General features: G+C 37.2%; 1 protein-coding gene across 2 annotated transcripts in view; it reads right to left on the bottom strand.

Moving 5' to 3' along the window:
* babam2 (BRISC and BRCA1 A complex member 2) overlaps positions 1–14,922 on the bottom strand; it is a 75,925-nt gene that overhangs the window by 9,382 nt on the left and 51,621 nt on the right. For both annotated transcript variants that reach the window (XM_058749046.1, XM_058749047.1), the window contains exon 7: positions 2,500–2,609. In XM_058749046.1, coding sequence (XP_058605029.1) covers positions 2,500–2,609 — 110 coding nt within the window. The remainder of the gene's footprint in view (positions 1–2,499; positions 2,610–14,922) is intronic.

Here is a 14,922-nt window from a genome sequence, read left to right as displayed (position 1 = left end):
GTTCAAAATAGGACCACTAAGCAAAGTTACCCATATGACTTGTGTATTACATTGATGTTATTTTGAAGACATACAATAGCTGTGCTTGCCACATTTTAACTGTTCATGTCACATGAAAACTAATGCATATCCAACACAATTTCATGGCAATGTTTTTATATTTTGGTGGCTAATTCATATGAATTCACACAACCATACATTTTCGTATGATCTGCTTGGGGTGTGGGGTGGGGTTAGGGGTGGACATTAATGCTTACTTTTTTTTTCAGTGTGAATTCATATGAAATTGCCACCAAATTGTTACATTTTCCAGTGAGATCGAGTTGGAAGATCTGCAGAAGTTCTTCACATAGCGTATTTTAAATAAGAAAAATGCCAATGAGATTTGAGGGCTGCAGTGGCAGGAAAAGTAACTGAATAAAGCTTAAATTTCAATCTGTTTCTCAAAAACATTAAATCAAGCTATCATATGGCTTCAGAAGACAAAAGGAAGCATTTTCATTTTACAAAAGGAAGCATGAACAGGTCAATGGGCTCCAGTGTAGCTTGGTTTGGAATGTTCTTCAAAATATCTTCTTTTGTGTTTCACAGTAGAAAGAAATGCATACATGTTTGGAACTACATGAGGGTGAGTAAATAATGACAATTTTCATTTTTGGTTAGAGCATCCCTTTAGTACCAATAGCAACACTATAGACTGTGCTGAAGTTGAGACCACAGAATATGAACGCCAGCGCCAAATGGTAAAACAACAGAACAGAGCTAGCGGCACAAGAAATGTGCACACACACACACCATCAGCACAAGAAATGTCCAATACAAATTCAACTCAAATCAGGTATAAACATCCACCTACTCACGAAAAAAAAAAAAAAAAATCTGTTTACAATGTGTGTATTGTATGAGCATTAGTATCTGTGCAAAAAGTTCAAATCGCAGACAGAAAAGTGGGCTTCAAATACACTGTGCCACTGTTTTAGCATTCATTATTTTTCAGGTATGTCCTCAGGAGCCCCATTTCTACATTTCCAGCATTGCTTTGTCCCCCTGACTCTACCTTTGTAAAAAAAACAAAACAAAACAAAAAAACCCACACCCACAGACACACATATACTCCCACCCGCCTGTCCCTTCTCCTAAGTCACCCTAGTCTGAGCTGATACCGTGCATGCGTGGAGGCAAGGTCAACCCTGTGTGGTCCTGTATTATCCAAACTCCCATAATATAACGGGGTGGAGAGAGTGTGGCCATGACAGATAGAAGCTGACATGGCTGCAGAGCAAACAAACAGGCTTGCTCCTCCTCCTCCTCCTCCCCTCCCGCTACACTGATTTGAGTGGATGGAGGACAGCACAGAGAGTGAAAGACAAAAAAATAAAAAATAAAAATCATCAGGCACCCAGAGGCTGGCATTAGTAGACCTTGCCCATTGAGATCTATCTGTTGTGAAGTCACACTGAAGTCTCCTACGTTCCTTCTGAGAAGTAACCTTGTGTTCTAGATACTGCAGAGGGCAGAGGGAAATGTCGGGCTAACTACAGTCATTTTTGCAAATTTCATGGCTGACAAAATAGGTTACAACTTTATTCTTCCAAATTGTACTACATATAGTCAAATTTAGCTAAATTATCAATCAGAATTCATTGGTGAAGCCTCAGTTCATACAGACATGGCTGAAAAAGAGCACAATAACAGGGTTCCAGAAGTTAATGCCATTTATTTTCCCAATAGAAACATTGATTGCGGGTTAGAATGCATAAACATGTTGCTCATCTGTAAATCCCTTAACAGCCGTAGCAAGGCCACATGAAATGAATAAAGCAGGAGTGGATGAGTACAACTATTTATGAACATGTTCCATGGTGCACAAGATCAAATTAATTGCACAAACATTGAACAGGAGGGAAGAATTTTGTTTTGTACACTAACTGAAAACAGAGTCAGTAATGCCATGTTCTGCAAGTCACATCAATAACTGAACTCTTTACTAACGGCTCTCGCCCTTGCGTAAATAGAACACTTTGAACACTTTTTTGGACTAATTCTCAATTCCTCCAGGATTTCAGGAAGTAAACAGCAGAAGAGGAAGTGCTGTCTTTAGTTCATTTACTCAAGTTGGCAGTTGGATAAGGTGTGTCATAAGTCGCGTGCTTCAATCTCTTAAATAACAGCACAAAGACCCGGAAAGCAATTTTCACTACATTATTTTCATTAAATTCTTATTAGCAGATGCAAGAATTTAAGATCTACTGTCTTTCTCATCTGTGAAAATTGGCTAAACTTGTTAGAATAAAATGTTAGAATGAGAATGAGAAATGGCAATCGACTAGAAATAGTTAGCAGCATTTCATGTTTTTACTGGCAATTAAAAATGCAATTAAAAAAGGGACAATCCCTTTAATATATCCCGCTCCAATCTCCTGAGGTCCTTTACCATTACAATTCTGTATGACCTGGGAAAATTAATTTCCTTGAATGGAATAGGGTGAAGTCACTCACTGCTCAATGCTGGGAGACAGGTAGAGTTTTGGAAAGACTTGTGTGGCTTCAGCATCTTCAAAGCTAACCGATAGAAGTGCCACATCTTCTCCGGGATCCACTGCTGTGTCCTAAAAGAAGAATAAAGGAAAATATATATTTAAAAATGATTATATTATAGACCGTATAGACAATCAAATAAGTGGTTGGCAAGATTTTACAAAACAGGAGTGTGCATGCTAATGCTAAACCTATTAATTGGTTCGCATTTGCCATTTTGAGATTATCAGGATTGGGCAACAACTGTGTCTGCTTGGCTGATGAACAGACAACAACATCAGAAGGCGCTTTTATTTTTTTAAAGATAAATAACAGGTGAAATAAATGTAAATACTGAATGTCTCATATGTTTTTGTATCATAAAATAGGAATTATATTGACTATCCTTGTAGCTTAGTGGTTAACTGGTGGGCGGCGAATGTTTGATTGCGGACAACAGATCCGATGAAACATCATTCATGTGTAGTATTGCACACGCATCAAAGCTTAGAACAGATAAAAGTCCTGGAGATAGCTATAACACATTCTGATATTCGCATTAGCACCACCCACGTAATAAGTAATATGAACTGTCAAGTAATCATATGCTTAGAATGACAACAGCAAATGGGGATGTTTTTTATTTTTTTTCATTTTGGGTTCTGCCTTACAATGCATGAATACACCATTAAGGATAAAGGCTTTGAGGCAAATCAATGCACTGGGAAACACTGAAGGCCTTTAGCTAGCAGACAGACCAGCCTGGCTGGTGCTGAGCAACTTCTCATCTGAAGGTGGTGTGCGATTTTGGCAGGAAAAGACTACAACCAGAATTCACGCTGCATTAGCTTTAGCTTCAGCTACGGCCACATCTGCCAGTCTTCAGCTTATCACATCAAAAGGTTCCGCAGGGATCTATATGATACTTTCTGTTCCTGTTCTGTCTGAGCGCAGTTTTCCTACAGCTAGGCCCTGATGTACGTCATTAGCACCGTGGCGGTAACAGAGGGCTCTAATCAAATGTCTTTCAGTCGGTTTGAACTCATCCATTTGTGATAATTGCTGCCTGCCGTGTAACCTCTGCTCCCATTAGAGTGAGCCGTGTGTGTTGGATATGTGACGTTACCAGTTTGAGGGGACATGTGCGGGATAAGCTAACGCATAACTCGGTGAGGCACATTGAGGTCTGGGGAGCTCAGCCTTGATAAATATGAATGGGACATATTCAGCCATGGCTTGAAAGTCTATTTGATGTTATAGCAAAATGGTTCTCTCATCTCTAACAAAGATGTATTGCTCTGGCTATTCCAATTATAAGTGCACATCAAAAAGATTTGATACATTATAGTAGTGTTATAATGTAAGTGTTAGATCTGGAATGCACTACACAACATCTAAAAACAGGACAGATCTTAAAATACAGGGCATCATACACTTACCGACTTTGTAATAGTCACAGAGAAAAAACTGGCCATCATAAGCCCCTTTCACAGTAATAACAGTAAATTGCCGTAAAATTACCGGAACGACTTTACCAGTAAATAAAGAAATACGCTGTTCACACAGGCAACGGCGTTCCATCTTTTTTTCCCGGTAAAGCACCATTCACACATCGGTTTTAAATTACCGGTAAATTATGTGACATTATATGTGACCCTGGACCACAAAACCAGTCATAAGGTCAATTTTTTTAAAATTTAAAAAGGCGAATAAATAAGCTTTCCATTGATGTATGGTTTGTTAGAATTGGACAATATTTGGCTGAGATACAACTATTTGAAAATCTGAAATCTGAGGGTGCAAAAAAAAAAAAAAAATCAAAATATTGAGAAAATCGCCTTTAAAGTTGTCCAAATGAAGTTCTTAGCAATGCATATTACTAATCAAAAATGAAGTTTTGATATATTTACAGTACGAAATTTACAAAATATCTTCATGGAACATGATCTTTACTTAATATCCTAATGATTTTTGGCATAAAAGAAAAATCAATAATTTTTGTCATAGTTGACCCATATTTTTGGCTATTGCTACAAATATACCCCAGCGACTTAAGACTGGTTTTGTGGTCCAGGGTCACATATCATTAAACGGAAATGACCTCTAAACGGCAGCACCTTCTGGTGTTATGTTCGTAAACATGGAGGGGTATACGGGGTCAGTGCAGTGCTTTTGTTGATGTTGTCATTTTGGTGTCAAATGTTCACATTCATACAGCTTCTTTTGGCCCAGAGACATTGTATTAGATGATTTCAAAAAGAACTACACGGCACAGAGTAAATCATTGCGTCAGAATGTTATGTCTGCTCTGGATTGGCCCAGAGTAGACGTCTTACGTCCCCTCATTCTTAACTCGTATGTGCTCATACCGGTGATTTTCATTCTGTGTTCACACACAGCAGAATTCCGTCAATTTACTGGTAATGTTACAACTTCTCATACCAGTAAATTGCTGGAACGAATTCACCGGTATTTTTAAAAAGGGCCTGTTCACACATGATCTCTTTACAGCAATTTACCAGTAATTTTCCAGTAAAGTCTGTATGTGTGAAAGGGGATATACACTAAACAACTGAGGATAATCCATTACCACACTCTGAAGTCATTCCGATCACAATAAACTCATGCAGAAGCGTGTGCCTTATCGCTAGGAGATGCGTGACAAATGAACACAATATGTGTTCTAAAATCGGCTCAAAAAATCGAACATGTTTGATATCCTCCGACTGGTCTGTGACCATCATACACTATGCGATTTCCTATTGAATCTGTCAACTCAAATCTGCAGACTGGCTCTGACATTCGGCAACTAACATCAACCTCTCCAAAAATCGTGTAGTGTATTCCAGCCTAAATCAAACATCCCGATTTTCAGTTTACAATTTCAGACACGTAACGGTAAATCATATCATCAACCTTTGGCTTGACTAGATTATCACACAATAATGTGTTAATAGTGTGTTACTAATATTACACAAACCACGTTCCAATTCACCATCTCAGACAACAATCTTCTAAAAGTGAACATCCTTAGGTTTTGCTAAAGGTATGAAAAGCCCCACCATGATGATGGGATTGGTTACATGTTTGTGATGGTATGAAACAGGGCCTGTTTCAAACCACATCTTGAGACTGTACACTGTAGTTTTGAGAAAATGCTCAGCAATGGTGTTGACTGATGAATTTGCACATGGTTTGCCTTTAAGCATATTAAAAACACCAGACAGGCAACATGTCCTAACCAGACGCAATGCAATAAGATTCCAATGACAAGCAATTTGTCAGTCCACACCAGACACGCCACGACAGAATCAATCAAAATTCAGTGCCAATAATAAGCCCATGTGGATAGGTAATCTCTGCAAGCACAATACACTTGCAACAAAATGGATAAGTACATAATCTAATAAACCTCTTTAACATTATTACAAATACATACTGAGTGACTGATGCAATCTTTTTCATAGAATACACTTGTATGTTCACATCGAGTTGACAGTTTGAACATTCTTGTTACTTTAAATATATTTTCAAGATCCGAGGTACACTATCTTGTTGCTGCTTTCAGTATGGCTGTAAAGGTCATGCAAAATGATATTCAAACTCACATTAAAGCATTTTAATCAGTAACTGAGATCATCATTGTCATAGTTTGTATACTATTGTTATAGCCACAATGTCGCAGAAATAGAAACTATTTCTTAAATAGAATCATCTGTCTAAAATAGTTTTTGTTGGGACAAAACTTTGATTAACACTTCTGGTTTGGACAGTCAGTGTCGATTTCAATTAAAATTACAGCATCTATTTCTACTGCAGTGCGTTTATGTTTTTACTTGCATCTGAACTTGATGGACTGAACAGAAGAACTGGACTGGAAGTATGAACTGGAGAAGATTTCCATGTCAAAGAAGGGCGGAGACACAGAGCAGAGTTCAAGTTCAGGTGTTTAGCAGCAAGAGCGAACTTTTCCGGAAAGTTTGCTTTGGCAAAATATTTAGAACTCCCAAAATGAACTCTATTTTGGCCAGATTTTTTTTTGGAATGACGTCACACAGTTCGTTCGTTGATTTCACTTGAAGTATTTCAGGGCCTTTACATTGTATTATCTTACACTAAATATAGTGTATACCAATACATGCTTAATTTTGTTTTGTAAGCTGCTTTCTCATCAATATGCACTACTGTGAATTGGAAATATTGGTTCAGTAGATTTCAGAGACCTCTGAAATGAATGTAGCCTTAAGGGCTGATAATGGAAAGATCCAACGAATGAGCTTCACATCATTTAAGATCGCCCATGACTCACAAATTCATCAAGAAAGTGAGTTCACTACTCAAGATGATTTGAAAAATGGTTTGAAATGTTTTACGACCTTCTGGGGCTGGAAAACCTCATTTTCAGTGAAAAAAGGGTTCATAATTCAGTCAGTAATAATATGGGGCTGCTGTTGAAAAGCATCTATTTGATGAAGCTCTGAGGGCAAACGTGTGAATCTGTTTGAACGCAGGAGGAACAAAATGTCAAGCGCAAAGCTGATGGCTACCCTTGTCATCTGTGTCTTCTTGCTCTTCATCAGCCGCCATCATACGACATGGACCTGGGCTGGGGGGGGCATCTACATCCCAAGGTGTTGCTTGATTTAATCAGCTTGCATCAGTACAGCGCTATGGTATGACCCATGCGTTCCCAGAGACATAGTTCATTCTTGCTGATGGGCATTTGTGAGATTGTTAGGTTATGACTGGCATAAGAAAGAGGAGATGGAGAAGAATTTTTTTCTGTTTGACTGGTATTTGCATAAGACCAAACACTCTAAAGATATTTTACAACGACATGATTAAAACGAACAATGAAGTTTAATAAAATAATTAGCAATGAAAGCCTGTGCTTTAGGTGTGTTATAAGCATGTCAACAGAAATATGATAAAAGACACATGAATACATTTTGAATAATAAAAATAAATCATTCTTTCAGCAAGTAAGGGGGCTTTCCCAAAATCAATTAATAGTGTGCATATAGTGTGTATAAACTAGTTGGCTATTTACAGCTTTGAATGCGTCTTAAATCAATTTACCCATCCATAACAATTATGAGGATTCGTCAACACCAACTACAACAAGCAGCTCCTTATTTTAATGGTATACCTTCTTTTAATGACAAACAGTTAAAAATATACCCAAGCAAACAGTTCTTCATTTCTATTTTGACACCACGAGTTGAAAAGAAAGTATCGAGAAAGCAGTAATACGCAATTTAAAAGTCCATAAATTAGCAGCCTACTGTCTTCAGCATCAAGTCATTTTAAATCTGTTTGAGAACAAAATATATGCATTGTCTTCTAACTTGTTTTGTTAAGAAAGCAACTGCCAATAAATGAATTGAATGAACGAACGAATGAATGAATCAATCAATCAATCAATCAATCAATCAATCAATGTCGCTTTTGCTTCAGGTAAGGGATAAGTCAGCAGAAAAAGGACTGGGGTATTGAGTAGAGGTTGCTTAAAAAAAAAAAAGGAAGTCTAAATTTAAAATAATTAAGATTTAAATTTTGATTGACAGACATACAAGTAAATGTTCCTCAATAATATTTGATACATTTTAACATTATTTCTCTGTGTTATGTATTTTAACATTTTACACTGATGCATTTTCACAATTATAAAGATATTTTACTATAACGATCTATCAGATGTCAAAAAATAATCATAAACTTCCATAGTTTATACTATATTAAAAACAGTTTTACACACATTGTGACTTATAATTATGACTTCTGTGACTATAGTCTTTTAGAAATGTTCTGTTTCCATAATAAATCTTTAGTAGGTTACAAGAACACTTATTATTTTATGTATAAAGAGCATCTTTACTGTGGAAGTCTGTGCTTTGGGCAAAATGCTACTTAAATAAGAATAAAGGTGCATCATTAAAACATGCTCTTAAAGGTTCTTGGTAAAGAACTAATGAAGACAACAGCGATGACTAATGAGTGTTTTGAGTGACCCTTCCTCCAGGACAGCGAGAGAGGGAGTATTGTGCACTCCGTACCTCCTGTTTAAACCAGTGAGTCAGTGTCAAGGAGTCGGGGGTAGGGCACAGGGCTCAAGGGTGCCCCGGGTAAGACCCTCACATGGGTGCCCGCTCTGTTTTGTTTTATGACCTCCCCTCGGGTGCTTGCCATACTGTGTGATGTGACATCGTAGAGATGTGACAGCTGTCTCCAAGCCAAAAGCTGTCTAAAACCAAAACTTGAGGTGAAGTTGATTTGTTTGGCCCCACTATAGAAACAGTCAGGACTGAACTGCTCAATGCTTTCAGTGCCATCTAATACGGGGAAAGTACAGAGACCTGAGTGGTCAGCTACAACCATGACCTTGAAGAACAGGTGCTTTCCCACACTCTTAAAAAGAAAGGCTTCAAAAGATTTTTTTTTTTTGCAGTGATTCCACAGAAAAAAACAACAAAAACAAGAACCTTTCAGTGAACAATCTTTAAAAGACCTTTTTTTTCTCCTTCTGAAGAACATTTTAATAGTCTAAAGTTGTAGTCTAAAGCGGCGTGGTGATGTCCACATGTAGTGGCAATTGATAACTATATTTTAGACTACAGGTCAAATCAACAGGTTTATTTATTTGATTGTCGCAATGCACGTTATTTCAAACCACCTTTACAGATTGGATTACTAAATGGTAATATGTATCAATATGTACCATATGTGCACTTCAGCTTGGATTCCATAACCAAATGGTGCCAAAACTGAATGTTTAGTTGATCTTGTAGCACTGTTAAACTCCTGAAACACTGAGGAGGATTACTGACCATGACATGGTTGCTAATTAACTCTCCCTTGAGATCATATTCACCACTGAGAGAACCGAGATATATCCCAATGTTTGTTTTTTTAATATATTGTTATTTGTGACTATTGTTGACTGTTGTAACTGACTACATTCATAACTTTAACTTTAATATGTATTAAATTACTGTTATTGACAAGATTTTAGAAAGATAATTTCCAGCCTAGGTGTCATGCCCACTGAAGAGATGCCCAAAATATTGACGGGAATATTTTACCTGAAGCAACAATTTGACAGTAGACCATCAGGGTAGCAGGGGCAGCTGTCTCATTCTTTATAAACCTGACAAAAAATTCTACATTCCAAAGGTACTGAAAATGTGACAGGCAATCTGACAAGATACTATGTTCAAAACAGCAAAACACATCGCAGGAAATGCACAGATTTCCTGAGAGTGTTTCTTTATTCACTTTATTGATCTGTGTTTGTGACAAAAATTCTAATGAACAGTTAAGTGAATCCTAATGTGTGCACTTCGACGTAGTCAAACACTTCGTCAAATGTTCTGCATGCTTGATGTCATTGCAATTAACGTAAAGCATGCAAAGTCACAGCACACTTCAGATGATAAAGCATTTCTGAAAAGGTAACGAAAGCTAAAAAGATCCAATCACTGATTAACTTAAGACATTTTAAGAGGTTGCTTGTTACATAAATAGGCGGGGAGGGCTTTTTTGGTGGATAAAGGAGGAGAATTGTGGAACATATTAACAATTTGGGCACACCCTCCAAGGTGGAGAACACAGCTGGGATATAGTGTCTGTATCTCAGTGGTGTGTGCGTGCTTGAGCCAAATAACTATTTCAATTGGGTGTGGTGGCTGAGGTAACCCAGTGTCCAGAGAGCTGCTGGTGACCCATCTGATCAAATGATACGATAAAGAAAATAACATTTTATTCATAGTCTAGAGTTGACTAAATACTTGTGTTACAATTGTGAGCTTCATAATGAATTAATCGGGAACAACTACGATGAAATTACAAATTTCCATCCAGAGAAGTTAGTCTTAAGTTTCCACATTCTTGTGCACATTCTTCCTGGTGAACATTGTACGTTTGCTCTCTCAGACCAGTAGCTCAATACTCTTTTAACAAGCTGCATGATTTGTGGCTTTTGAAGGGTTAAAACAAACCTCAAATCCCTAAGAATGTAATATATATAGGCCACGTACACACTGCAGTTAAATTCGGTTGTCAGTTCACCTTTTACTCCTTAATCGTGAACTGTACACACATAATTCACTAAAATACGGGAGTGACAACCGCATTTACAGAAATTCTACGCAGTGTGTACGGAACTGAACTAGTTGTTAATGACATATCTGAACGTGCATCAGAAATGTGTCTTCATCTGTATATGAGATATGCAAGAAAATAAGAGTGAAAGAAATCTTAGCACATGCTGACAAGGGGATAGCTGCGCTCACGAGCCCTGCGGTAGTGTCAATGTTGCCAGATCTTCATATCAAAAAACAAACAAACAAGGACAAGCACAAAAACACTAAAACACCCAAATGCTTTTTTTTTTATAACACAAAAAAATTATTTATCTCATATCCGCGACAGACCACTTTATTAACTCCATAATCTTTATGATACAGCCTAAGACCAAACAACATGCCTAAAAGCACTTGTAAATCTGAGGACATGGCAACACTGCAAGACAGCACTCTCTGTTACGACTTTGGGTCGTAACTAGTAACAGTTTTATAACATATTCACCAAATAGCATAGCCTCTATCACTGGAATATGAAAAGCATGGCTGGCTAACAGAGAAACACAGAATGCCAGTTAATGTTTCTAGTGCTCGAATACTGGAACTTCATAATCTAAAGCAAGCTTCTTGTCATCCCACATCTTTCTCTGTTATTTGAGATCTCTTCAGGTAGTGCTGGAAAGCAAAATTAGTTTCCATTGCCATTGTATTGCAGTAGGCTTCCATGAGTTAAACTGAGAATGAAATGACTTCAGGTAGCTACAGGCAGTCAAATGAAAACAGAAAACATATAGAGGGAAAGTGTACACCCACTCTCCAGAACACACAAGCAGTTTGAAAAGGGAGCAGTGCCTGGAAATGGCAGCAGTGTGTGACTCAAAGAGGACAATCAACAGCTGCTTGATATTGAGCCATGAGTTGTGGTCTACGGTGAAAACATGTAGTTGCACAGGCTTCTCCACTTTTTCTAAACACACACAAACTATGACCCAGGTTCATTGATGACTGGAATCAGGGAAAAAATGTTATGCCGCAATGATGAGGTATAACAGTATAAAAAAAGAGTCAGACCACACTCTAAGAACAGTGATTATTTTGGGGAAATATCTTTACACTTAAAACATTCGGTAAAATTAATGAATTGAGTAAATGTAATTAAAACATTTAAGTAGATCTGAATAACTACACTTGGTACCATGACAGAAAAAAGGTAACTCAAATATTTCATTTACATAGTCCTCATGTCTTTAACCTAACACCAGGCTCTATATAACAGAAAACCCTATAAATCTCAGCATAAAACAGAAAATTAAACACTAACAGATCTCCTCCGATAATAATCCATTGCAAAAACAAGCAGAATATCATGACTAAAGATTAGGGAATATTAATTATTGTAATAAAAAATTGTAGTTCTCAAAACTCATCAATATAATTTCTCCATGCTCAAATATTTTGAATGAAATTGAACAAAATTAATATAATCTGTTAGTCAAATGCATGTTTCTTCTGGTGAAAAAAAACTAAATAATAGATGCACATTTTAGACAATTAAATTTGGTATGTTTAATTTGTCATTTAGAGATTTTTTAAGGTAGTTATTTATTATTGTGACATTTACAAAGCCACTGAATGATTTTTTTAAAGTGCACTTGTCTAGTTGCCTCTTCTGAAATGAACTCGAACAGTCTACAAATACAGTTATGGCCTGATTTGAGGCATTAAAGCTGATTTTATGATGCCACTGCTAACAGGTTTTAGTTTTTTCCTCATTCAAGTAGATAGCAGGTGTTCTTGCCATATGCAAAGAGGCTGCTGGGTAGACTGACATGCTTTAAGCTAGTTATAAATGTAGACCCCTCACTGATGCACACACATTACAGATCAAACTGAGATTTGGCACTAAGATTGGTAATTGATGAACTGTAAAGATGGATTAGTTCTGAACAGCATATAAAGAAATTAGTGCTGTCAAACGATTAATCGCGATTAATCACATTGAAAATAAAAGTTTTTGTTGACATAATATATGTGTGCATACTGTGTATATTTATTATGTAGCCTATATATAAATACACACACATGCATATATTTAAGAAAAAATATGTTATATTTGTATATTAAATATATGTATATATATATATATATATATAATATATATTATATAAATATATACATGTAATATTTTCAAAATATATGCTGTATGTGTGTGTATTTATATATATATACAGTGAGGAAAATAAGTATTTGAACACCCTGCTATTTTGCAAGTTCTCCCACTTAGAAATCATGGAGGGTCTGAAATTGTCATCGTGGGTGCATGTCCACTGTGAGAGACAATCTAAAAAAAAATCCAGAAATCACAATGTATGATTTTTAACTATTTATTTGTATGATACAGCTGCAAATAAGTATTTGAACACCTGAGAAAATCAATGTTAATATTTGGTACAGTAGCCTTTGTTTGCAATTACAGAGGTCAAAGCGTTTCCTGTAGTTTTCACCAGGTTTGCACACACTGCAGGAGGGATTTTGGCCCACTCCTCCACACAGATCTTCTCTAGATCAGTCAGGTTTCTGGCCTGTCGCTGAGAAACACGGAGTTTGAGCTCCCTCAAAGATTCTCTATTGGGTTTAGGTCTGGAGACTGGCTAGGCCACGCCAGAACCTTGATATGCTTCTTACAGAGCCACTCCTTGGTTATCCTGGCTGTGTGCTTGGTCATTGTCATGTTGGAAGACCCAGCCTCGACCCATCTTCAATGCTCTAACTGAGGGAAGGAGGTTGTTCCCCAAAATCTCGCAATACATGGCCCCGGTCATCCTCTCCTTAATACAGTGCAGTCGCCCTGTCCCATGTGCAGAAAAACACCCCAAAGCATGATGCTACCACCCCATGCTTCACAGTAGGGATGGTGTTCTTGGGATGGTACTCATCATTCTTCTTCCTCCAAACACGTTTAGTGGAATTATGACCAAAAGTTCTATTTTGGTCTCATCTGACCACATGACTTTCTCCCATGACTCCTCTGGATCATCCAAATGGTCATTGGCAAACTTAAGTCGGGCCTGGACATGTGCTGGTTTAAGCAGGAACCTTCCGTGCCATGCATGATTTCAAACCATGACGTCTTAGTGTATTACCAACAGTAACCTTGGAAGCGGTGGTCCCAGCTCTTTTCAGGTCATTGACCAGCTCCTCCCGTGTAGTTCTGGGCTGATTTCTCACCTTTCTTAGGATCATTGAGACCCCACGAGGTGAGATCTTGCATGGAGCCCCAGTCCGAGGGAGATTGACAGTCATGTTTAGCTTCTTCCATTTTCTAATGATTGCTCCAACAGTGGACCTTTTTCACCAAGCTGCTTGGCAATTTCCCGTAGCCCTTTCCAGCCTTGTGGAGGTGTACAATTTTGTCTCTAGTGTCTTTGGACAGCTCTTTGGTCTTGGCCATGTTAGTAGTTGGATTCTTACTGATTGTATGGGGTGGACAGGTGTCTTTATGCAGCTAACGACCTCAAACAGGTGCATCTAATTTAGGATAATAAATGGAGTGGAGGTGGACATTTTAAAGGCAGACTAACAGGTCTTTGAGGGTCAGAATTCTAGCTGATAGACAGGTGTTCAAATACTTATTTGCAGCTGTATCATACAAATAAATAGTTAAAAATCATACATTGTGATTTCTGGATTTTTTTTTTTTAGATTATGTCTCTCACAGTGGACATGCACCTACGATGACAATTTCAGACCCCTCCATGATTTCTAAGTGGGAGAACTTGCAAAATAGCAGGGTGTTCAAATACTTATTTTCCTCACTGTATATATATATAAAATACACATACACAGCACACACACATATATTACATAAACAAAAACTTTTATTTTGGATGCGATTAATCATGATTAATCGTTTGACAGCACTAAAATAAACGTATACAAAATATCCAGATGTATACTGGACAAATATGAATTCATTATAATTGTGTAATGAAAAAAAATATATATAAAGGCAGTATAAAGAGGTCAACAACAACGATTGACACTATTGTTTTATATGTTTCTCGCTGCATAACTTTCATATACTTTTTTTTTTTTTTTTAAACGAGCATCATGCCATATCCTACAATCTATATAAGCTGTAAGAGGAACACTTTTTCCATTCAAACAAAGCTGATGTTGTTCCAGTAGGCAAGGTTTAGCACATCTATGAGTGAAAGTTTTGCTCAATATGCCTTTACAATTAGTATAACTGTTGTAATATTTGCAGGAGTGTTTACACAATGACTCCAAAGCTAACAAGGCATTAAAGGTACATTAAAACATA

This window comes from Onychostoma macrolepis, chromosome 17 (genome assembly GCF_012432095.1).
Source record: "Onychostoma macrolepis isolate SWU-2019 chromosome 17, ASM1243209v1, whole genome shotgun sequence".
In the NCBI taxonomy this organism is placed as follows: Eukaryota; Metazoa; Chordata; class Actinopteri; order Cypriniformes; family Cyprinidae; genus Onychostoma; species Onychostoma macrolepis.
This window is presented reverse-complemented; position numbering and strand designations above follow the sequence as displayed.